This window comes from Scylla paramamosain, chromosome 14 (assembly GCF_035594125.1).
Source record: "Scylla paramamosain isolate STU-SP2022 chromosome 14, ASM3559412v1, whole genome shotgun sequence".
In the NCBI taxonomy this organism is placed as follows: Eukaryota; Metazoa; Arthropoda; class Malacostraca; order Decapoda; family Portunidae; genus Scylla; species Scylla paramamosain.
This window is the reverse complement of record NC_087164.1, coordinates 9812586-9837422: the sequence shown is the minus strand read 5'-3', so window position 1 is coordinate 9837422 and position 24837 is coordinate 9812586. Positions and strand designations below refer to the sequence as shown.

Here is a 24837-nt window from a genome sequence, read left to right as displayed (position 1 = left end):
ATAAACATTTTGATTTACCAGTATTAATCAGTTGTTACGTAAATAAATGAGCACTGATTATGATTATAGTAGTAGTAGTAGTAGTAGTAGTAGTAGTAGTAGTAGTAGTAGTAGTAGTAGTAGTAGTAGTGGTGGTGATAGTGGTGGTAGTGGTAATAATAGCTGTAGTAGTAGTAACGTTAGTATTATGATCAATATTGACAGTCTTAAAACAATAGTAACAAATGTATAGTTAAAGGGGAAAATCAAAATCATACCTGTATTGAAATAATCAAACACTAACTACTCCATATATAATAAATACTAAAACAGTTGCCAGTAATACGTAGCTACACTTGAACATTTTTAGAGGAGAGGCGTCGATATACATGAAGAAAAAAAAAAGTGCTTATAATATCACAGCCACTCCACAACAGCAAAGTCCGGGCAGGTACAGAAAAGCACCTCCACGCCAGAGCCTTAATTGAACTCATCACGCACGGACCCGTCCTCAGTTCGTACCTGTGATAGTGAAGCCACCAACCACCGCCTTACGCTGCATTGCTTGCTGAAGAAAATATATATACGAGTATATATATATATATATATATATATATATATATATATATATATATATATATATATATATATATATATATATATATATATATATATATATATATATATATATATATATATATGTTACAGTCAATACCTGAATCCAGACAATTTGTAAAGTGACTTATTTTTTTCAGGCAATTTGTGAACTGCCTGGTTAGGTTAGGTTAGGTTAGGTTAGGTTAGGTTAGGTTAGGTTAGGTTAGGTTAGGCAGTTCACAAATTGCCTGAAAAAATAAGTCACTTTACAAATTGTCTGGATTCAGGTATTGACTGTAACATATATATATATCTTTCCTGTAGACACTTACCTTTCACTAACTTAATTCCCTGTGGACATTTATCCTCCCCTGGCCTTTTTTTTTTTTTTTTTTTCCGTTAAGCATTTACTTCCTCTTCCATTAACTTATTACTCTGTGGATATTTTTTTTTCACTCGGCTATTTTCGTCTTTGATCGTTTAGTACATAGTAGTAGTAGTAGTAGTAGTAGTAGTAGTAGTAGTAGTAGTAGCGGTAGTAATGGTACTGCACGAAAGCGAGTGTTGCGCCTTTAATACGGTCTTGCCCCGTAAAGTATACACACACACACACACACACACACTTAAAAATCCATACGGACGAGTTGGCAGGTTACAATGCACTGCTATAGTTTGCCACGCATCGTCTCCAATATTAACACTGCCAACACTGGAAGAGGAGAAATTCTATCCTTCTCTTACCTGTTCAGATTCATTAAGGAATATAAGGGCCTCGTGGCGCAACGGATAACGCGTCTGACTACGGATCAGAAGATTCCAGGTTCGAATCCTGGCGAGGTCGAATGGTCTGGGTTACCTTTTTTGGAAAGGTGGTGGTCTAATGGACAGCGCTCGGACTTGATCTCGGGGACCTAAATTCGATTCTTGACGGAAAGTGGCTGTTTTCAAGCTATCCCCGAGTGGTGGAATACCCACGTGCATTCCATCAACCCTATCTTCGAGGACGACAGCAACGAGTTCTGGACCTCTGCAAAGGCGTCTTTCTGAAAATGTGCCTACATCATCACGGGCGGCGGCCAGCCAACCAAGCCTTCACGAAAAATTCCCGACCATCTCAGTCTCCAGAAGAAGAGTTGCAACAAGAACCATCGATGTGTGTTGGTAGTTAATTGAAAGACCGGCGGTGCCCTTTACAACATGGTACAATTATGTGCACGTAAGAGCAGAGGGGGTGACACTGGGACGTCCACCCTGCTGAATGAATGGGGGTGTGTTGCCCTCTGACCACTGTCAGAGGGCACCACCAGTGACTGGTGGTGACGCGCTGACGAGTGTGGAGGTATGCATACATGGAAAGAAATGAGTTTGGTGAAGTGCAAGACTGGCACAAGTGAATGTTATTAGGATTTCCAAGTTTTTTCTTTTTCTTCTTCTTTTTCAGTGTTAGTTTAATAAGAATGTCCGCCATCATCTGAAAAAAAAAAAAAGTTGTTATCTTTATGGCCTTTTAGGATAACCGTAATTCTAGCACAAAGAGTCTCAGAATACGGCTCCAGTATTTTTGCTTCATGTAAAGGAGACTGGCAAGAAAAGAAAAAAAAAGACTTAATTTCCATTCTCAGATTAGTGTTTCATTTTCCTTCATTTTTTTTTTCCGTCAAGGAGGCTCACTAAGAGCACAGAAATGAAAACAAACGCTCGCTTATTCTGCCGCTTCTCAAACGTTAATTAGAGAAAGTTTGCAAAAAAAAGTTGGCCAATTTAGTAACAGAGGTGTCTTGACAGCCCGCCTTTGAAATGATTCAGGTCGTTAGTCGGAGGAAAAGTAGAAACAGGCGGTGAGTTCTGGATTATACTAGCGAAAGGAAAGGAGAATAGTGGAGAAGGATTCATTTGGAAGGTAGCGCTGTTGTCCTCGTTCGCTTGTTGACGTGCAGATGACCCCATTGATGCTCCAGCGGGGACGAGACGCATTCATTCACTCATTCATTCATTCATTCATTTTGTAGTTTCTTCGTTGTTGAGTATGGTATTTTAATTTGTTCTTACTCATGAAGGGGGTCGAGGTAGATCGGGCGGAACCGAATCTGACTACGACCCATATTTATTAAAGCTCTGCTCTCTCATCACGACTATTTTCAAAGGCCACAGAGATGATTAGCCGTTGTTCTCAAGACTGCTTCTCTTGTTAATAATGTAGAAATCTTGTTAATCTGTCTTTAAAACTGTATAAACACTTAAAAACCATTGCAACTTCAACCAGAGCTCTTTGAGAGTAGTCAGGGTGCGGGAAGAAGTGTTTCAGAATACGGTCGTACAGTGCAGAAATGCTGTGGCGGCGTTACCTGCTCATCGCTGATGCTTCATGAGTACGGCGACTCCCTTACCTCTTTTACTCATGAAAGTGACGATATTGCAAGTGAACAAAATATATTATTTGTCGTGGCTGAGATGCTGCATGAATTTAGTATTTAAAGGCTACTGGAAACTCAGAAATATTTTCAAATTTTAATCAGTTACTACTGTTTATTTACATGTCTTAAAAGTCACCATAAAAATTCTTTTTCGCATTCATCTTTATTTCGTTCAAAGTTATTTGGTGTCACTTTGTATCTCTTCAGCATAGTCATTGATTAAAGCAGTCATCGTGCAAGAACACACAATATCAAATTCATAAACACCAGTAATATCAATCAGTACAGTTAATGCTCAGGTAGAAAAACACACATGATATAAGTAAATCTTCGTACTCCATACAAACCTATCATCAGTGGCGCATGGAAATACAGGTGATGGTGCTGTGGGTTTATTTACCTCACACACACACACACACACACACACACACACACACACACACACCCTTTGTATGCATTTCAGCCTTGTTAATGCTATTCATACCACTATTTATAGCACAACACAAGGGACTTAATGGACCCAACCAGAAAAAAAAATAAATAAATAAATAACAGGACACTGAAATAACATTAAGCCAATTAACTGCAATTGATTCGCGGAGGTGGAGCAATAACACGGTGCTATAAATAGATAGATGGACGTGCTGGCATGCGTTCTTCACCTCCCTTCTATACCTCCTCCTCCCGCTGGATAAAGTGAAGCCGTGGCGTGTGTGGAATATGTAGACTAAGTGCTGTGGTGGTTGGTGGTTCGTGTTACTGAGGGTTCTTAAATGAGTTTTGCGTGTGTGGGAACAGAGAGTGGAGCATGAGTGTATGTACGTACACAAGCAGCTTAAGACACAAAAACATCAAGCTAGAAATGAATACTCGAGTTTGTTTGTTTGTTTGTTTCTTTTATGTTACTTTGTTTTATTTTCTGTCTATCTGTTTATCATTTTGTGAAGGTAGTTATTTATATGTTTTTTATTTTCTAGTTTTTATTTTCTATTTATTTATATATTTTATTTATATGTTTTTGTTCATTGATTTCTTTATAATGTTTATTTTATTTTATTTTGTTAGAGAAGTTTTGAGCGAGTGTACCAGTAAAGTTTAAGATCCAACCAACACCAGTCTGGAAATGAACAGTCGGAGATATCTCTGAGGTGAGGTCAAATAATGACTGGGTGCGTTAGTTATTGCGCTGCCTCCTCACTGCTTTCTCTTGTGGGGCTGCCGCTGCCGCTGCCATGCAGCCTGCACACAGGCCCTGATACAGTCTGCGACTACTGTCGCCTCATCGCGTGGCCCCATAATGCTCACACTGGCTGCCTGAGTGTCGCTAGGGGGCGGCACCATCACCTTGACGGCGGGGTGTTCCTGTGCCAGCCTCTTCAGCGTCTCGCCTCGAGGACCCACCACGTGGCGCCGCATGTCGGGTGCCACCTCCACCTTTAACACCACTCTCTTTCTCTCATGGCGCCGCTGCTTTGCCTCACGCAGCTTTTCTTCTATTGCCTGCAGGCGGAGGGTGATTTTCAGCGCCATGGCGTCAGCCTGTGTCTTGGGCCCCTCGATGATTACTTCCCGGGACGTGAGGTCCTGTGGGAGGGGCACTGACACACGCACGGCGGGGTACTGCTGCTGCAGCTGACGAATCGTGTCTCCCCGCGTGCCGATGATGTGACGCCGTCTGTTTGGTGGCACCGGCACCGCTACCTTCACTGTGCTCTCCTGCCACGACAGACGCACTCTCTCACGCTCGTCCTGAGGGCATTTGTTGCCCCGGCGCTGCTCTTTGGACTTGCAGGAGACGCTCTGTGGCTCAGGCTTAAGGGGTTTGATTGCAGGTGTTTCTCTTTCTTGGACTACTATCTCCTTCTTCCGTTTCGGTTTCTTACACACCAACTGCCACTCCCCGCTAACGTCCCCCTCTTCGTGTCGCACTTTCTTCTTGCGTCGCCGACGTCCCGCAGCACAGCGCTCTGTCTGCCCCTCAGTCTTGCCTTGCTCCTCAACACGCTCTAGGGCCTCTGTCGCTGATAGCTTCAGAGGCCCTTCATTCATAGCATATATCTTCTCAATCAAGGATTCATCACACAACACACCACACTCTGTGGCCTCTGTCGCTGATGACTTCAGAGGCTCTTCAATCAGAGCATAAATCTTCTCAATCAAGGATTCATCACACAATACAACCTCCTCTGCTGACTCGCACTCAGAGACTGTCCGCAAGCCACTTGCAGTGACTGGGCTGTCTCCGAGCTGCTGTCAGCCAGGCATTCATTCTTCTCTGTCGCTGATGGCTTCAGAGGCTCTTCAATCAGAGCATAAATCTTCTCAATCAAGGAGTCATCATACAATACAACTTGCTCTGCCGACTCGCACTCAGGAGACTGTCCGCAAGTCACTTGCAGTGACTGGGCCGTCTCCGAGCTGCTGTCAGCCAGGCATTCACTCCCCTCACACATATCAGCTTTCTCTCCCTCGTCCTGGCGTGGACGGTCATCAACCACGCACTCTTCGAGCACCTCGTCCTGCTCCTGCGCCTTGCACCAGCAGCAGCACAGAAGCTTCTTCAGCGCACCGAACAATCGGGAGCCCTTCTTCATTTTCTTCTTAGTAGAGGTTTTCTTTATTTGTTCAGACATTTTTTGCGATTATGAAAATGTCAGGTTTGATGCGAAACGAGCAATAAGAGCATTTGGCTTGATTTGGGATGGATCTATCGGCTTTTTATCCCACGAGCGCCACCAATTCTAGGAGTGGACCAGTGTCTTCCCTCTTTCCCTCCTTTCACCCATACACTCCTTCCCTGTTTCTGTTTTTACCCGTTGAGTGTTGTCCACCTTTAATTAGTTCAAGTTAGCCAGTGTCTTCACTCTTTCATGACTCACTCTTATAATAAATATAATCTATGCATGTTTTAGGAGAGATATCTCGTTTAACTAAAAGTAGCTAGCCAAGCGAAGATCGACCCCAAAGGATTCTGTCAGGTATGTAGGACGAAGAGAAAAAATAATATGTCTATTAAGGGCATCTGATGGAGAGTTAGGTTAGGCTAGCGTTAGGTTAAAGTTAAGTATACCAATATTGTTTTCCCCCATTTAACCAATCCTTATTTTTCTTTTCATTTCTTGCAGTCATTAAGAGGGAATTTCCAGACAGTAATTAATGGCGTTATACTATACATGATCAAAATACATAAACTACTGCCTTTTCTTGCTGTCTCCATTTAATACCTGCCTGAAAGTGCCCGGCTGAAGCAGTGGCGAGCGGTGAGGCGGCAAGGGGTAATGAAGCTTACACGTCGAAAAACAAGCTTTTTCCTCTCTCTCTTCAAAGGCATACTCCTCTGACCTCCATTCACTCTTGTGTGGGAGTTGTGCTTGAGTTTGCCCCCACTGTTAACAGGAACGATGCACCGCTGAAGAGAGAGAGAGAGAGAGAGAGAGAGAGAGAGAGAGAGAGAGAGAGAGAGAGAGAGAGAGAGAGAGAGAGAGAGAGAGAGAGAGAGAGAGGGGGGGGGGGAGGAAGCCGTGAGTAGGGATAGGCTGGGGGGTACGGTATCATAGTTCTCGTATTTTTGTTCTTCCTGAATGGAGTAATTAATGTTTGTTAATGGCACCAGTGTTTCCTTATTGTCTCTCTTTCTTTTAATATAATGTTTATCGATTGTCATTTCCCAGGCTTTCACTTAGTCAAAAATACTTCCTTGATTTTTTTTTTTCTTAATCTTCGTGGTGTAATCTGAATGTCTAGTTGGCTAGCTGTGTGGATCTCTCTCTCTCTCTCTCTCTCTCTCTCTCTCTCTCTCTCTCTCTCTCTTCTCTCTCTCTCTCTCTCTCTCTCTCTCTCTCTGTGTGTGTGTGTGTGTGTGTGTGTGTGTGTGTGTGTGTGTGTTTGTGTGTGTGTTTGCCTGTGTACACGTGTGTAATCCCCAGAACAGCGAAACGAAATAAATGTAAAATATCTCTGGTATTTACATTCACTTTCCCCTCCCCCCTTTTTTTTTCCTGCGCCTGTGTCTGTGCTATTTGTGTCGGCTTCTCTCTCTCTCTCTCTCTCTCTCTCTCTCTCTCTCTCTCATCTCTCTCTCTCTCTCTCTCTCTCTTTCCTTGCTGTGGTGTGTTGGGTTACCTCGAAATATTTATGTGTGTAATTCTTAACCATTTAACGCGTTGTTTGTGCTACAGGTATATACATACATACATACATACATACATACATGCATACATACGCACACAGTGTTTCCTTTGTTTACCTTCTCTTTTTTTTTTTTTTCATTGTGTGCCATTATGTTCCTTGAATCGCCCTTTCTCCTGCCTCCCTTAACCGTCCCTTTGAGTGCCTTTTTCCCCTCTTTATTTCCTTTCCAACTTGTATTGCAATTTGCTTTTTTTCTTGTATGAATCGTCTCTTCTGGCTGAGTGAAGTTAGCTGTCCTATACTAAGGTCACACTACATTTTATTCATGTGTTGTCGTTCTCATTATCTGCATTCAGTTTATTGTCAGTCTCTCTCTCTCTCTCTCTCTCTCTCTCTCTCTCTCTCTCCTCTCTCTCTCTCTCTCTCTCTCTCCTCTCTCTCTCTCTCTCTCTCTCTCTCTCTCTCTCTCTCATGAATGGGATGATCACGTGACGCTTGGTAAAGGGGGGAGGAGCGGCAGCAGCATTTCAAGTCTACGTTTCTTCTTTAGCGAAAAAAAAAAAAAATCAATATTGTTATTAGGAGATAAATAGCTATTGGTATAAACTGAATCGCTCATTTACGAGTACATTCCACGATTCACTCAGCTCTGTTTTATCCATGGACTTATACTCCCCGTGTTAAATTTCCAGTAATCTGAGGCAGAAATCTCATCACGTGAAAATTAACGGGGGATGACAAAGTTGCAGTAGAGAAGCCTACTGGCCGCCACACAGGCAGCCGCTTCCTGCTGCTGCTGCAGGCACACTCCGCCTGGAGTCGATGAGGCGCATAACGGCACGCTCCGTCAACTTTGAAAACCCAGCTCAATTTTGCTCCAATTTTTCAATAGCTTCAGGAAGGTAACGCTAACGGGGACACTCACAGGACCCTTCATGCCCGTGTCCATGAAGGCAAGGCCTGCGAGGATCACGGTATTTGGGATCGTTGAGAGAGAGAGAGATGTTCTCTCTGGTTGTCTGTCTGGTTGATCTGTTTTTGTCAAGTTTATGTCCAAGTATGAGCGAGCATGACTAGTGCTACCCAAGAAGACAGTCAAATGTATCCCGGAACATCAGAGCCCTCACTACTGTGTGTGTCGGGAGATATACATTTCACTGCGCTGTGAGATACACGAGATACACGCGACATAGTCAGCTGTACAACATTTAAATGGCTAACAGTGGTAAGCACTTTGATCGCTGAGTTTGCCCCCCTGAAATAGAATAACAAATTAAATAATAAAAAAAAAACAAAAAAGTATGCGTGACTTTGCTTCATCCTTTCACCTTATAAGTTATTCTCACTTGAGTTTATAAATACCACGAGGGAAGGTCAAGGTATGATGATGACTTAGCACAGACTAGATCCTCCGCGTGTGATGCTCGTCATCCCACCTCGTGCACTGACCATATAGGCATGATTGATGCAGGTCAGTTAGTTAGCCTGTACCGTGGCTTTACTTACCTACACTCTCTGCCAACCATCACCACCATCTTTTATTCGACTCTCAACCAAGGCACCACAGCCACTTTCTATTCGAAGTCGTATTTTCCTTCCTTTCATCCTTCCTTTCTTCCTCCGCTGAGCCAAGCCGTCTCCCTTCACCCCAGCCCCCTCCAGGACGCCAGTGGGTGTGCCTTGCGCAGTTTATGAAAAAGTTGGAAAGTGTTCAGAGGAAATCATTAAAAGTGTGAGTTATTACAGTTCCGCTTCCAGGTTTTTCCTTTTATTATTATTATTATTATTTTCCAAGAATAGTAAGAGGAGAGCGACAGTTCAGGCTACATTTCTCAGGCTAGACAGGCATAGCATAGTGAAAGGAGTGGAGTTTTGAGACACGATCCTAAAAGATTTCGCCGTCCCATCTAAACTTTTTTTTTTCCTTTTAACAAACTGAAGGGGAAGTTACTGAAATTTTCAAAGGTACTTTCATAAACTTTAATAAGGATTTTGCACCTTCAGAGACAAACACCCAAGAGAACAGAATGCATCTCCTATGTAGCCTTTGAAAGTAAATCTAATGGGGAGAACAAAGCCACTATATGAGGCGCGCGGCGCAACAACGACGTAACCGAGAAATGGAAGTTTCGAGAAAAACGCGCTCAAAGTTAAACACTGATTGCGCACAATAGGATACCCTTAAATAAGTAAGTATTATACATCATTATGACAGACCTGCCCTTGCTTTCCAGACGCGGGTTTGATCCCAGGTGTCGTGTTGCATGAGGGGAAAAAATAACAACTGTAAGGCTTTGAATTCCATTGGAGCGGTGGCTTCCTAACTATATGATGCCACCATTTTGCTTCCAACAAAACCATAATGCTGTGTAATAATCACTGTCCTGTAGCACTGTCGGCATCAGTACCTGACCAATGGCCTTCATCTCCGTCCAACAGTAAAGATGATAGATCTCCTATTCAAAACACTATATGAAGAAAGTGAAAGAAAAAAAATCATGAAATATTCATAAATCAAAAATGGTTGATGAATAAAGAATGGTATATCTTGTAAAACTTGTATATCATATGCAAGTACGTAACATTTAATCAATGTAATGAAAAATGTACTGTACTAATTCGTGAGACATTATAATACTCTGAAACACAACTTATTTTGCCCTAGTGGCTTCTGCCACTGTCGCTTTTTTGCTTCACACAGTCATTTTGGAAGTTAATAGCATTGCCGCATTGCCAGGTACGTTTATGAAACAAGTGATGCAGTTTTAAAATTGTTCATAACATTAATTATGACAGTGGATCTTTATGGTATTCAGCTGAAAATTACTCTGCTTTAAGACAGCGCACACACACACACACTTGTTCATAAACGTGAATACCAGCATCTGACACGGGTGTGGTGTTGACACCTAAATGAAAGCCACATAAATCGATATATTTTATTTAGCATTGATAGAATCCTGTAACGGTGCCTGAAGATAACATCATAACAGGCCTCAAAAACTTTTCCTTTATCCTTTGCACAAAATAGTACGTATTTCAGGTCTATCCTAATTCCAAAACATAATCTAAATCTTAAATTCAAAACCAGTGCTAAATGCCACTACCATAGTCAGGTGTACTTACAAACTTTCTCTGAACATGAATATCACAGTTCCAACATTATAAAGTACTAATTAATATTTTGTGAACTTGTAAGTCACTGGAAACAAATTTTGTGAATGTCCACAAACACCTGAAAAGATTACATTTTAACTACAAAATTACTCCAACTCCAGACTCACAAGTATTGAAATCTTAATCAGGGCTTATCAGATTTATTTCATTAGAGCACTAACTCCAAAATTTAAAGAAAAATACTTCCCTTAGAAGGCTTAAGGACAATTCATCTGGGGAATGAAGCGATTTCCTTTTTTTTTTTTTTTTTTTTCTTTAAATACAAGAGCTTACATCTCTCTCTCTCTCTCTCTCTCTCTCTCTCTCTCTCTCTCTCTCTAAACTTGTATAAGTCTGAAAGTTATGGGATGTAGACTTACTTAACTGAAACAAAAAATAAATAAATAAATAAAGAATTGTACTGAAAAGTGTACTAGTTTGGCAGGTAATGTATTTTTCCTGCCTGATTTGTAAGATGGGTAAATTAGGATATTCAGTGTGTGCTCATGTCATGATTTGGTCAGAATAAAGGGCAGCTTTCAAAATTGGACATTGAAGGCTCATAGGTGCTTTCCACAGCAACAAAATTTCAATTCCATTCAATTCCTATTTCCTCAAAAAATAAACAAATAAATAAATAAATAAATAAATAAAATTTCAACAATTATACCCATGATTCTACAATATCAGCTGTACATACATTATACATTTGGAACAGAAAAAATGTGGCTGATGACAGTAGTTAGGTATTTCAATATTCTGTTAAGTGGTACTGTCAGTACAACTAAGCAACTAAAACTGTTAATGGATGAGTACAAAAGCTGGCTATATGATCTGTAGTCACTTAACCTGGGCTGTAAGAAAACAGTAAAGATGAAATACAGTACGCTCACCAGTATACACTCATATTAACATTTCTTATACAACCAAAATAATGAAAATATCAAAATAAAATGAAAATTAAATAAGTAATTAGCTGATGAAATACTATAAGTGATTATGCATTCATTTACTTATTTCTTTTTTACTGATGGCAAATATAAAGTGCAAATTAAGTGCAGTAAGTGACAGACTTAAGACTTTATTACACCAAATTTTTAACTTGCCATCCATTCAGCATGGTTTAGGCAACACAGGCAAACTGACTGCAAATACCGTACAACCGTATCTTTATATACACAAATGTACTTTGGTTGGCACCAGGTACAAGGGCCAGCTTGGCTCATCAGATAATACAGCATTTCCATTAATTTGGTTAAATTGAATATCTTGCTACATTTGTGAGATCTACCATAATGCAATCTAAAAACTTGTGAATTTATGTTCACAACACATAGTCCCAGTAATAATATGGGGGATTGTGTGTCTCTCAAAATTAGCCTCTCACAAGTTCCATCTCTTCAAAGGAGACAGATGGAGTTGCCATAATGTACTTCTGTCCAGTTTCAATATACTTTAACAATTATACTGTTCAGGTGAATCAAGATTTAGGATTTAGCTACATCCCTCAAAATGTATCCATAAATCATATATTTATAAATGAAAAATTGTAAACTGGGATTAACTGTACAAGTTCCATAACTTTGAAAACTTGTAAATTGTACATTCTTAAATCAAGATTCACCCATGCTTGGTCCTTGTGGATCTGGTATATTGTTATGATACACAGATGCTCATCACAATTATGATCAATTTCACTAATAGTAATACATCTAAGAGCTGCACATTTCTGCATATTGCTTGGGATGGATGGGAGCAGTCTCTGAATTTGAATATCACACATATAAGGTAGAACTTTTATTCAGCACTAAACTAATGATGTTTTTAAAAGGTTAATGTTCGTCTTTTCTTTGAGCTTAGGATAAGTGATCCTTGCTTCAAGGCTGCTGCACAAATACATACTGAATTATGCATACCTGTAGTAAAGATTAAATAATAATAATAAAGCTACCACGTTTCACACATCGTTGTAGACAACTTAAGTGATCTATGATTGTTCACATCTCACACACCAGTTCTAAACAACAGTATATGACTTTCCCTGAAGAAAACTAAAGATAACTGATTTATTTTCATACAGCTCCTAAGATATTTAAATATACATCTTACCTATGCTAGTAGAGGCTTCATGCAATGTGCAAAAATATAGCATGTGAGTGAATATATATAAATCACACAATCTGCAACCTAGTCCATATAATCTCAAAACAGTCTATAAACTTCCCCAGTCAAATCTATCCCTTACTTTCACAAAATCCATGAATACTGCAAATACTTCCTCCCGCACCCCCGCCTTTTTTTTTTTTCCCCCCTTTCCTAAACACTTTTCACACATCTGTCTTGCATCAAACACCTAACCGATGTATTCTCTCCCTCTTTTAAGACCATATTGTGCATTCCCTCTGTATTCTCTCTAAGCTTCTTATCACTTTATCCTCCCTGATTCCTTCTCTCTCACTGCCACATGTAATTCCTGACTCTTCAATCACTGAACTCTCCTAAAAGATTCATTCCTCACCATCTTCTAAATGCAACAATCTCAAGCTTCCCATCCACCTCACTATGCAGCAATTTCTTTTAAATACTCTATTCATCTATTCCCATCCACCAATTCTTTGCAACATCCTCCAGTTTCTCTTCATTACTTTCACATCCTCTTCAGCAGCTTTAAAGAATAAATAAATAAATACATAAAATAAACACCAATCATCCTCAGATATGCCACATTTAAGGTATATTTAGTCATGTGTAACAGACATAACTATAGTTATGTTCACATTGTCCTTTTCCCTTGATGCAGCATACCAGCTGTTCTAAATGAGACACCATCCTCTTCCACCTCCATAATTAGGTAAATTAGTTCAAAATAAAGATTATACTGTACATAACAATAGTACATACTGATATTCTACAACCATGTCACAGGCCATGTACAAAATGAAATGCTTTTTAAGTACAACAATAACATAATTTTACAGTGGCCATTCTCATCCAAATGCAGTCATCATTAAACCCAAGAGTTTTGTTAATGGTGGTGTAGTGGTGACACATGCCCAAGAAGCCACTGGGTCAAATCCCAGGCTGGGCAGAGAAAAACTAGGACTTGTCTTCTTCATTAATGCAGTCCATGTTCACCTAGCAGTGAATGGGTATGAGATGCTGGCCAACAAATTGTGACTTTGCCTTTCCAGCAGGAAAATAAGCTAGGAATCCTACTATCCTGTGTGTGTGTGTGTGTGTGTGTGTGTGTGTGTGTGTGTGTGTGTGTGTGTGTGTGTGTGTGTGTGTGTGTGTGTGTGTGTGTGTGTGTGAGTGAGTGGATGTGTGCTTCCTCTAAGAAACCAGACATGGTCTATGCTACACCCAAGTGAGAAATTAAATCAAAGTAAAAAATGAACAAATAAAATAGAAGACTGCATTTGATTCTCCGAGATCTCATTAGCTATTTTCTATTTTGATTACACATTTACCAAGATTTCACCTTCCATGACATTTTCAAATGTCAAAAATTACTCTCATGTTAAAGAATATACCTCTAAGCAAAGAACAAGTTTTCAGTCTCTCAATTATTTCTTCTGGATAAAATACAAGTAAATCAATATTTTGTAACAGGTCTGTCATTGCTGCTTATTACCCAGAGTTGTCTTGCTCACATGGACGGCAGCTGACATACATTTAAGTAGATCAGGTTAAACTTTGTGAACTGCACTTGATGTATTCACAATGTAAATGTTTCCACTAGTGTGTGTGTGTGTGTGTGTGTGTGTGTGTCTGTGTGTGTGTGTGTGTGTGTTGGTGTGCATGCATATAAGACCCATCAGTCCTCACTGCAAACAGGGAAGGGAGCATTGTGGCCACTGCCTCAGGGATTCAGTCTTGCCCAGCTTCACCAAGTCAGGAGTGAGGAGCAGATCTCGCTGAGGGTCATGGCGATTCTGCCAAATGAAATCGGGGTTTCTGTATCAGTACAGTATTCATTCTCTGTAACCTATTGAATAGTAATCCCACATCAATGAATTTTATTTGAGAATTACCCTCTTCTAAAATAAATCACCCCTTTAACTATCTCTTAAGAGTCTGCCTTCAGTATCACAGTAGTGTAATATATTTATTTAATTTCATTTTTATCGTATCCAATCTCACTTATTTATCTATTTTACTTATCTATTTATTTTATCTTATTTTTTTATGTTAAAAGTCCAGCCTAAGGCACGAAATGAGAATAAACCTTGTAAAGTACACAACTCCATGAAAGATAGGAGAACCCAAAAAGTTGGCCAATTCAATTTTATGGGTGTGCTGATGTTCCTCTTTTGAAAGACTTCAGGTCAAAGGAAAGGAAGAAAAAACGGAAACAGTTTGAGTTTCAGAGTTTACCAATAAAAGGGTTAAAAGAGTGAAAATTCTGATTAACTCTTGCATTAGTAAGGTTGACAGAATAATGAGATGATGGTAGAGTGAGAATAAGCAGAGCAGTAATCTTACAAATAGTGCTAAGAATAGCAAGATACAACACAGCAATTGTGAAGATCAAGACAGTATGCTAAAGAACAGAAGTTGATGTGGCAAAAAGCCTTTGATTCCACCTTAAAAACAAAACAGGTCAGCATAAGTTGATCCTCTCCATTTACAAAAGTACAAGGATAGATAAGATTCTTGTATAGTGTTAGCAGCTGAAAGGAGGAAAATTTCAAGACAACATAAACAACCAACTTCATGAATATTGTTTCACTAAAAGATGACATGTGAAATTTCCAGTTTAAATTTCTAGAAAAGGGCAGACTAAGTTTGTTCATGGTTGAGGATGGGTATGGCAAAGTGTCACTGATGAGAGGATAGTTATCTGAAAGGTTGTATTGAGTGGATAAATGAAGGAATTAAGTTCTGAGCCACTGAATAACACAAGCGTTGCCCTGAAGTAAAATATATTTTGGTTTAGTTCCTGCTGAAATGGGTATCTGGCAAATGACTGAGAAACACAGGATTGATTCAGTTTGGCAGGGAAAATCATTTATGAATGACAGAAAGAGAGCAGTGGTGACAGGACAGACCCTCTATGAAACACCACCATTTATAGACATTACCACAGCAACAATAAAACAGCCAGAAAGAAAACATGAGATAAAGGTACTGAGAGATGAATAGAAACTGTGTATGGGGAAGCTTGGAAATTAAAGATTTATGCCAGACTATCAAAAGCTACTTATGCCTGAGGGAATAGCAAAGGTTCCATCACAATCTCTATGAAAGATTATCAAGATTCAATTCAGAAAATTACTTGAACAGTAGATTGTCATTCATAGAATCCATACTGTTACCACCAAGCGGGTGAAAGAAATATTGTTGTTGTACAATCAAGTTTGTCAATGAGGAAGGAAAGGACCTGCAGGTCAGGGTGAGGACCAAGACAAGGCCCAAGTCAGCAAATTTCTTGTACGGTCAGTGTTGAGGTAGTGTTGATGTAAGGAGATGAAGGATGCTTGTTATGTCATGAGGCTAAGATGAGGCCAGCCTTATCGCCGTCACTAGTGGGTAACGATGGACAGGGTAGGAACCCAGGCAGTAACTGAGGATGATAGGGACACTTTGCTGAGGACACTCATGCAGGGAGGACATGTGTTGGTGCAGAGACAGAAGTAGATAGACCTGCCTAGAGCACCTGTCAGAAAGGGCGTGCACGTTACTTAACGATTATCCCAAGACCCAAACACGTAAGTGTAACAACTGTCTGTGTAAGAATACATTATTTTCCTATAAGTAATGTGCGGAATCATACCTGCATTACACAAATTATTCATATAGAATATTGTCTATGATCATTAATGTATGTCTTCAGGTTTTGACTGAATTCAAGCGGATCCAACCGGATACAATCAGATACAGTAAATAATTTGTGTCATCGTGTGGGTCTGAAATAACCTTCGCTGCCTGATGGTGGTAACACATTCTGAGAATTACAAAGATTGTGACATGATATATGTTTATGAATCTTATTGTTGAGGACAGACTCAAAAGATTAAGAAAGACAGCTAGTCAAAGCTGTAAGCCAGTAGGTAGAAAGAATGAAGCAGTCACCCTTAGGAACAGGATCAATGTTGACAAATGTCTTACTGGAAGGAAAGACAGACTCAGAAAAGGTTGACCAGCCAAGGAGCGAGTGCCTTCTACTCCTTCTTACCTTTAGTTCAGTGGCAAGCTGCACAAATGTGTCATCCACATTGGTGTTGTCTTTAGCTGACACTTCCATCACAGTAAGGATGCCTGGCACAGTCTGACAAAGAGCCTCTGCCTCCTCAAACTCTACCTCACGCAAGGTCTCCATGTCACACTTGTTCCCTGGAAAGGAAAGGAAGTGCTGTAGCTGATTTGGTTACTGTCTTCAGTGCCACAGAGGCCAAGGTTGACATGCAGATAAAGCTTAAATTCTTCAGAAATTCAAAAAGAAATAGAATGAGACTTGAAAAATAGTATGTCCTGCTGAGTTTTTGTTTCCACTGCAGGGAAGGATGACACCAAGCCGTATACCACACCATGCTGCCCTAGGATATCTTACCAGGATTTCTATGTTGCAAAAGTTACGGGGGCTGTAATGTGATAGGAAACAAACCCAACTTGTCTCCAGGGATTCAAACCCTGGATCTCTCAGCTGTAAGCCAAGCACACAAAACTAATAACCTTTTCACCACCTGGCCAGTAACAAGCACATATAAAACAGCAAAAGAAAGACAGATTTAAGATAATACATAAAACCACACAGGAAAACAAACCATGAGGTATGCACACACACACACACACACACACACACACACACACACACACACACACACACACACACACACACACACACACACACACACACCAAAATTCAATAAAGCAAAATAAAACAAATATAAATAAGTAGGTAAAAACAAAAAAAGCAGACACCAAATGATAATCACACAGGGATGAAATTTTCAGTGACTTTCTCCTGAGTGGCTTCCACCATACATAGATGACAAAAAAAAAATCCTTAAACTCATTATCAGTTGATCAACAAATCTGAGAATCATGATGCTGTGAGTGGGTTTCTGGGAATAAGCTTTCTTCTTTAAATGACAAGAAAGGAAGGGGGGAAATGATAATGGATAAGGATGAGTGCACTGGATGAAAGTGACAAGGGGGAAATGATAATGGATAAGGGTGAATACACAGGATGAAAGTGACAGTCATAACATCCAAGGAGAGAGAGAGAGAGAGAGAGAGAGAGAGAGAGAGAGAGAGAGAGAGAGAGAGAGAGAGAGAGAGAGAGAGAGAGAGAGAGAGGAAACAGTAACTTGTGTATGTTAGGTAAGATTTCTTATGCATTTTTTTGAGAATTGAATTGGCAGAAAAAGTTTTGTCTTTATCCCTTAAGGAGCGGGTGACAGGTCTTTCCAGTTGCAAGATAAAGGGCAGATGACGGGCTTTCCTGTTTGCCTTTTCCCACTCTCATTTTAAAGATTGTGCAGTGATCTTTTATCAGTGTGACTCCTGGGCTTTCACACAACTTCTATGCTCTCACTCATTGTCTCTGTGACTGTTGTTATTGTAGGATAAGCATTTTTTTCCTTCTGCGTCTGATTCCAAATTGTGCTTTCCATGGCCAGTGCCTTCCACTCCTCTTAAGCTGGTTCTTGACATGAGGAAATGTGAGGAAGGCCACGTAAGCTGCAAATTTGGTGACCAACATGAAAATGTGATAAAATACATGTAATCTGCAAAGAGTGTGGGAAGGAATTGCTACTCACTATGTAAATACTAGGTAGCATTCTGACTGTAGGTTTGGTGCAGGAAGAAGGTTACTCTACTTTATCACACAACCACAGAAAACTACACGACTTAGAGGCTTCAGGTTAGTGGTAGATGGATAAAGGAGATGCTCTTAAAATTAAGGCAGTAAGTGAGTCAGAGCTATGAAATTCATGAAAATATCAAAACATTGCCATACAGGGAGAAGCGATTGACAACAACCTTTACAGGTTAAGAGTATGTTGCGTATTTAAAAACTTGTATCCAAGATATAGGAAAAGTTAGTGTGAAGATGTTAACAGAAAGCTCCAGCAAGCACTATACCCTGTAGATATACCACAATATCAGGTGTGTGTTGCTAATTACCAGGTAAATTTCAAGACAGGAGAAACATCATTATCAACTAATGGGTGCAATGAATGAAAAGTATGGATTCAGATGTAAGAGTGTGGGATTGATATGAATGATGCTACCTTGTGGAAGTCTGTGCAGAGAGAGGGTTGTTTCTTGCAAACATCTTCTTTGAGCACAAGATGACTCACAGGTAGATCTGGAGAAGTTTGGAAGAAGTGTGATTAGGATTGACTTATCAAATATATGAAGAGGAAACTCAAAGGATTTAATAAGGTGCATGCATTGAGAGTAATGCTACCAAGCTGTGGCCATCATGCTGAGTTGACAGTCACACAAGTGAATGACTAATGAAAAGAGAGGGAACATGGAAGCCAGTGAGTGAAAGACATAAGAACATAAGAAATAAGGGAAACTGCAAGAAGCGACCAGGCTTACACGTGGCAGTCCACATGGAATGAAGTGTAAAGTATTAGAGTGTAGAATGATAGGAATGTTGGTCACTATATAAAGTTTTCTTCCTCTATCTATACTAGGTTCATATTTCCCATGAAGGGGATAACTGAGACAATGCACCACACACATGTTCACAAGCATTCCCCAACTTTGAGCCTCTGAGCCTTTAAGTGAGGGAACTGAACTTTCTGACTGTAGTAATCATAACTCAGGTACACAGCATTATCCACACCACACAGATACAGTCTCTCAACACCAGGATCTGGAAATGGAACTGGTTTACCCCTACTGGCACTACACCATAATGAACTGCCTGTTTCCCAGATCTAGCATGACCAGCTGATCAGATCACAGGCAAGTCCTAGAGACTTATCTGTTATTTATACATTCCACATTGCTCTCCATTCATCCACATTCCATGTGCTGTGTAACCAATTCAATTGCTCCAAAAACATCCTTCTTGCATCATCCATCCCATAACCTTATACCTCACATTCAATCCAGTACATTCTTTACTAATCAATGGGGCTCCACAACAACAACCTGCTGAAAAGTTAATTAAGTCATGCACCAACAGCCTGTGAAATACATAACAAAAAAAAATTATACTATCAATATCAATATAGATTAGAGTAATTTGAACCATGAGACCATAAATGACCCACTGGGCACAAATGGGTTAAGACCTCAGAAGCTGAGGACAGGGACGGTGGTGTAGAAGGCACAAGCAACTCACCAATGAGGATGATGGCCACATGCTGGTGTGTGTAGCGGCGCACTTCCTCCATCCACCGCTGAACACTCAGAAAGGATGACCGCTTGGTGATGTCATACACTGAAAGAGAAAAGACAGCAGTGGGATCACAGAGACACACAATTTATATGATTTGTATTACATACTAAAGGTGGCAAACTAGAGTAATGTTATTAATAAAACTTAACAGTACAGCAATAAAAATGTCCTTGTTCTTAAGGTGTTCAATCAGCCATGATTATGCAAATATTACATCTGACTGAACATCTCAAGAACAAGAAAACATTAATGTAGTAATAAAGCATCTGTGCACAAAATGGTCAATTACTTCATGAGGATCCAAAAATTTACAGCGGTCACAAAAAAATAACAAAAAACAATAAAAATCAACAGGCACAAAAGCATGTGTAAATTCATCCTGTATACCCACCACTGTATTAGCAGGAGGGAGTCATGACACACAAATAACCATCCACTCTACAATATATAGTGGGAAAATACTTGGATCCTCACAGGTCACAAAGCTGGCAATGCAAGCACACCTGCTACTGACCACTCGAGTAGCCCCTTGTTTCTGCCATTTTAGCTACTTTTGGTGTTCCACAGCTCTACTTCCATTGATCACTATGGGACACTGGAGGCAAATGAAGAAAACTTCATACCTTGGCTAAACTGGTACATAGTCTCTGAAATGTGTCAGGCTATCACCATTACTTGCAGGTAGGTCTATTTATGACCTCAAAACAGCAGCTGGTCTTCCTCTCAATGTTGTTTATACAAGTATTGTCTTTGGACACAGTTCTCAGCTGTGCCCACCCCTACCAGGGACCCAATGGTCCAAAGTACATCAGCACCCACCTTACTCTCCCATGCTGCTCTAGGGAGATCCTGCCCATGCCTCAGAGGTAACACACATGGCTCATAGCAGTTCCACTTACCCTTGTGTGCTGTTTTACTGTATTAATATACTGCAGCAGTTCTACAATTGTGTTTCCCTGGCATAACTTGAGCACCACCTCCACACAAGTATCTAGAATCTTACTAGTGCACTCCCAAACAAAGATATATACACATAGTACAATGAAATTATCTCTCCTTGAACCAGCAAACATTTTTCTTGGCTTATGAGTGAATTTCTGGTAAATCTAGATCTTGCAGAGGAAGCTGATTCAAACAGGAGGGATGACAAATACAATAGAAATTGTTCAGATTCCAATGGTGACATGAAAAATTTTATTATCAATGCTTGGAATTAACTTGGTGTGCAGGCAGTACCAGCTAAGAACACCAAACACTAAGCTGGATAAAAGCTGACATGGAAACAGGAAAACAAACATTATGCCTTACCTATCACAACCCCATTAGCTGAGCGGTAGTAGCTCTGTGTTATGGTGCGAAACCTCTCCTGGCCAGCTGTGTCCCAAATCTGGAGCTGTTGGGGTAAGATAGAAAACAGCAAACTTTATCACATACATTTGCTGCCTGAAACTATGTAGAAAAAGAAAATAATAATAAGAAATTAATTATAATTTATGCCTCATGCCTTCTATGGTGTTAGTTTTAAAAGAGCTTCAAATCATTTAGCTTCATAAATAATTTTTCATCATTATACTATGTGTCATTACTTTTTTATTTTTGTTGAAAAGCTAATACTATTTTGAATGTCTCATCCACTGTCACTCAACTTATTTGTGAAATCAAAAGTCAAATATATATCACAACAACCTGTATGAAATGAGTAGAACTGCCAAATGTGCTCTGAAATCATCCAATGCACAGAAGGCTGGAAGCTTGATCCTGAGAACTACTGTGGCATGTTAATAAACAGGCATCAGTCACAATTTCTTATAACAAAATAATGAATACATTACTAAAGTTGTGATACTTACCTTCACCTTCTTTCTATCCACAATGAGTGACTTCATAGAGAAGTCAACACCAATTGTATTGCCGTGGCGCTCCACATAATTTCCTGACTTGAAGCGCTGCACAACACAGGTCTTGCCAACACCACAATCCCCAATTACAACAACCTTGAACAGGTAGTCAAACTCATCATCTGCAGCACTGCTTGTCACAAATGGCTGAGGAGTCGTCATAATGAGCAGAGTTAAATCTGGTCCTCTGGAAGTGTCAACCCTGGAAGGTACAAGTTAGTGAGCATATCAAGAGTCAGTAAGTGTAGTATTAACAATTCTATTTGAAAATAATGTACACAGTGACTAGAAGGTGAAAAGAATTAGGAAACTGCAAGATACTCAATAAGAATGAAAAGAGTGGTACAGTAAAATTGGAATAAGCATCAGGACCGAACGTAAAACTATGATGGCGAGAAATTAGGAAAGAAATATAAAGTATCTAGAGTTGAAATACATACAAAGGATACATACATACAGATCACACTTGACAATACATAAAGTTTTACAGAACATCTGGCAGACAAAATTAATAGGTAACCAGGTTGATTGCACTTATTCAAAAAACATTCATATCTCTGGAGGAGAAAATTCTTAAATCACTTTATGTAAATTTAATCAACCACATTTAAAGTATACTAAGTAAGGAACCCATATTTTGTTAAGATAAAGTGGCAACAGAAAAAGTAGTACAGAGGAGGGCAAATATATACATTTCTTGAAGAGCTTGAGCTATAAGGACAGTAATAAAGATAGGAATACCAATGTCAGCTATACAGAAGAGCAGAAGGCGATGTGACAGATTTACACAAGATCCATAACAGCCTATGACTGGGAGGTTTGCCAGGATCTATTCACATTGTGAGAACTTCCACTTCATGAACATAAAAAATAAATAAATAAATAAATACAAATAAATCAAAATAATAGCAAGGCTAAATAAGCAGAAAAAGTAATTGGAATGCTCCACACCAGGTACAAGGTAAATACAAAAATAGTACATTTTGAGATTATGAAGCTCAGACTAAGTTTGGAAGATGTGACATATGACCATCGAGCATAATTAGATTGTGGAGTACATTCAGACTACCACCACCTATTAGGCCTACTTGGATGAAGATTCACAGCTAAAAACACAGGCCTAAGAACTGAAAAGATGTTTCAAGGCCAACTGTGAGTAATAATTAATGGAATTTCTCAAGGATGCAAAGACTGCCTATTTGTGGTATGAAATGTTGAGTGTAGGAAGAAAAGTACATCTTATAATCAGTGACTTGACTTGAAATTATCCAAATTTACACTTGTTTACAGAATACTCCATCGTCATCTGAAGAATTAAACTAACATCTTTAACTGGTATAAGTTATTCACCTTTTACATATTTTTTTTAAATTGATAATTAGATAAAACTTTTATACAGTACACATTATATATTTATATTATACTGCACACCTTTATTAGATGCATACATCAAATGGGTGAGGCTTTTGTGAGGCCTACATCTTGAAATACCAGGGGAGAATACCGGCAAGGTTCCCACGATGATGTGTCATACCTCAGCATCGCTGGAGCGACAACTTCATCACCACGAGTGTCATTATCTCACCTTATCAGTGTTATTTCCCTGAGTGGTGTTCGGGGCGAGAGGGGCACCAGACCATCACTCGCCTCACCTCCCTCACGTAGGGCGGCGCAGCAACAGGTGGCACAACAAAAACAACACTGGGACACTGCCGCGTTCGTAATGGCTGCTACACTTTTATTCCTCTTGATAGTTGTTGATTTTACATATTATTCTGACATGTTTTCTTCATAATTTGATTAAAGTTAAGGTGTATTTTGGAAATTACCGTAGCCTACTAATTTCCAGACACTGGCTGTTTATTTCTGAGCACATTTTTTTCCTTCATCAAGTCGTAATATACACAATGAAGGGATCAGCACTGACACTGCGTATTTATTTATTTATTTATTTATTTATTTTATGTAAGAGAGGTACCTGCCAAAGGTAAAAAAGGGAGTCGAGTCAAAGGGGATCATCAAAATTTAAATGATGTGTTTTAAAACCTCCATTTTGAAAGGCTTAAGCCATAGGAAGGAGGAAATACAGGAGGCAGGGAGTTCCATTGTTTACCAGAGAAAGGGATGAATGATTGAGAATACTGGTTAAGTATTAAGTTTTGCATTAGAAAGGTGGACAGAATAGGGGTGAAAAAAGAAGAGTCTTGTGCAGTGAGGCCGCGGTAGGAGGAGAGGCATACAGTTAGCAATATCAGAAGAACAGTTAGCGTGAAAATAGCGGTAGAAAATAGCAAGAGATGCAATATTGTGGTAAAGAAAGAGAGGCTGAAGACAATCAGTTAGAGGAGAGGATTTGATAAGACGAAAAGTTTATTACACCCTGTCTAAAGAGAGCGGTATGAGTGGAACACTCTATTCTCCCTCCTATACATGAGAAGCATACTTCATATATGGAAGGATAAGGCCCATGTGCAAAATTAACTTCTGGGGGGCGGGGGGAGGGGGAGGAAAGAAAAATTGGTGATAACTCAGAACATCCAGCTTCATAGAAACTGTTTTAGCTATAGATAAGATGTGAAGCTTTAAGTTTAGATTATAAGTAAAGGACAGGCCAAGGATGTTCAATGTAGAAGAAGGGGGACAGTTGTGTCACTGAAAAAGAGATGATAGTTATCTACAAGGTTGAGTCAAGCTGATAGATGAGTTGAGTTTTTGAGACAATGAACAATACAAAGTTTGCTCTATCTCAATCAGAAATTTTAGAGAGATCTGAAGTCAGGCGTTCTGTGGCTTCCCTGCGTGAACTCTTTACCTCCTGAAGGGTTGGACGTATACGAAAAGACGTGGAAAAGTGCAGGATGGCACCATCATCATAGGAGTAGATAGGACAGGTAGTTTGGTTTTGAAGATCATTAATAAATAATAGGAAAAGAGTGGGTGACAGGATAGAACCTTGAGGAACACCTTTGTTAATATACTTAGAAGAACAGTGACCGCCTACCACAACAGCAATAGAGCGGTCAGAAAGGAAACTTGAGATAAAGTTACAGATAAAAGGATAGAAGCCGTAGGAAGGTATTTTGGAAATCAAAGCCTTGCTGTCAAGTGAGACGACTCTTCCTCAGCCCTCCGGTGCACGCCGCTCAGAGGACAAGCTGAAAAGAATGCGATAGCTTGGCAAATATTTGATAGAGGAACGAAATTGCATGCTAGGAATGAGAAAGAAGAGCAGGACAAAACCAAATGGAGATACAAGTTTTACAGGGCTGACCTGAAGCAAGATCGAAGTAACTAT

General features: G+C 39.7%; 2 protein-coding genes and 1 non-coding gene across 9 annotated transcripts in view; 2 read left to right on the top strand and 1 right to left on the bottom strand.

Moving 5' to 3' along the window:
• Positions 1 to 24837, top strand: part of LOC135106823 (neurochondrin homolog) — an 89051-nt gene that overhangs the window by 45700 nt on the left and 18514 nt on the right. For 4 of the 5 annotated variants that reach the window (XM_064016171.1, XM_064016168.1, XM_064016166.1 and 1 more), the window contains exon 1: positions 23118 to 23258. The exons of the other annotated variant lie outside the window; for it this stretch is intronic. The gene's annotated coding sequence lies outside the window, so the exon portion shown is untranslated. Of the gene's footprint in view, positions 1 to 23117; positions 23259 to 24837 lie in introns of those variants that run through there. 5 annotated transcript variants of the gene reach the window in all.
• On the top strand, positions 1345 to 1417 carry Trnar-acg (transfer RNA arginine (anticodon ACG)). Its single transcript has one exon. It is a non-coding gene; the product is annotated as a tRNA-Arg (tRNA).
• Positions 10049 to 24832, bottom strand: LOC135106826 (ras-related protein Rab-43-like). 3 transcript variants are annotated; one of them, XM_064016179.1, is made up of 6 exons: positions 24814 to 24832; positions 21495 to 21744; positions 20953 to 21037; positions 19588 to 19686; positions 16456 to 16613; positions 10049 to 14212 (listed from the first exon to the last, which is right to left on the bottom strand). In XM_064016179.1, exons 2-6 carry the CDS (start codon positions 21702 to 21704, stop codon positions 14102 to 14104), a joined length of 663 nt encoding a protein of 220 aa, XP_063872249.1. In that variant the 5' UTR covers positions 21705 to 21744; positions 24814 to 24832; the 3' UTR covers positions 10049 to 14101. The 3 variants fall into 3 exon arrangements, with proteins under 3 accessions (XP_063872249.1, XP_063872250.1, XP_063872248.1); XM_064016180.1 differs by lacking the exon at positions 24814 to 24832 and adding an exon at positions 23128 to 23262; XM_064016178.1 differs by lacking the exon at positions 24814 to 24832 and adding an exon at positions 22974 to 23104.

Coding starts and splice junctions, on each gene's coding strand:
- LOC135106826 (XM_064016179.1), bottom strand. CDS start 21,704: ATGACGACTCCTCAGCCATTTGTGACAAGCAGTGCTGCAGATGATGAG. Junction 19,687..20,952: donor AGCTAATGGGGTTGTGATAG/GTAAGGCATAAT, acceptor TTTCTCTTTCAG/TGTATGACATCACCAAGCGG. Junction 16,614..19,587: donor TGTGGCCATCATCCTCATTG/GTGAGTTGCTTG, acceptor TTTCCTTTCCAG/GGAACAAGTGTGACATGGAG.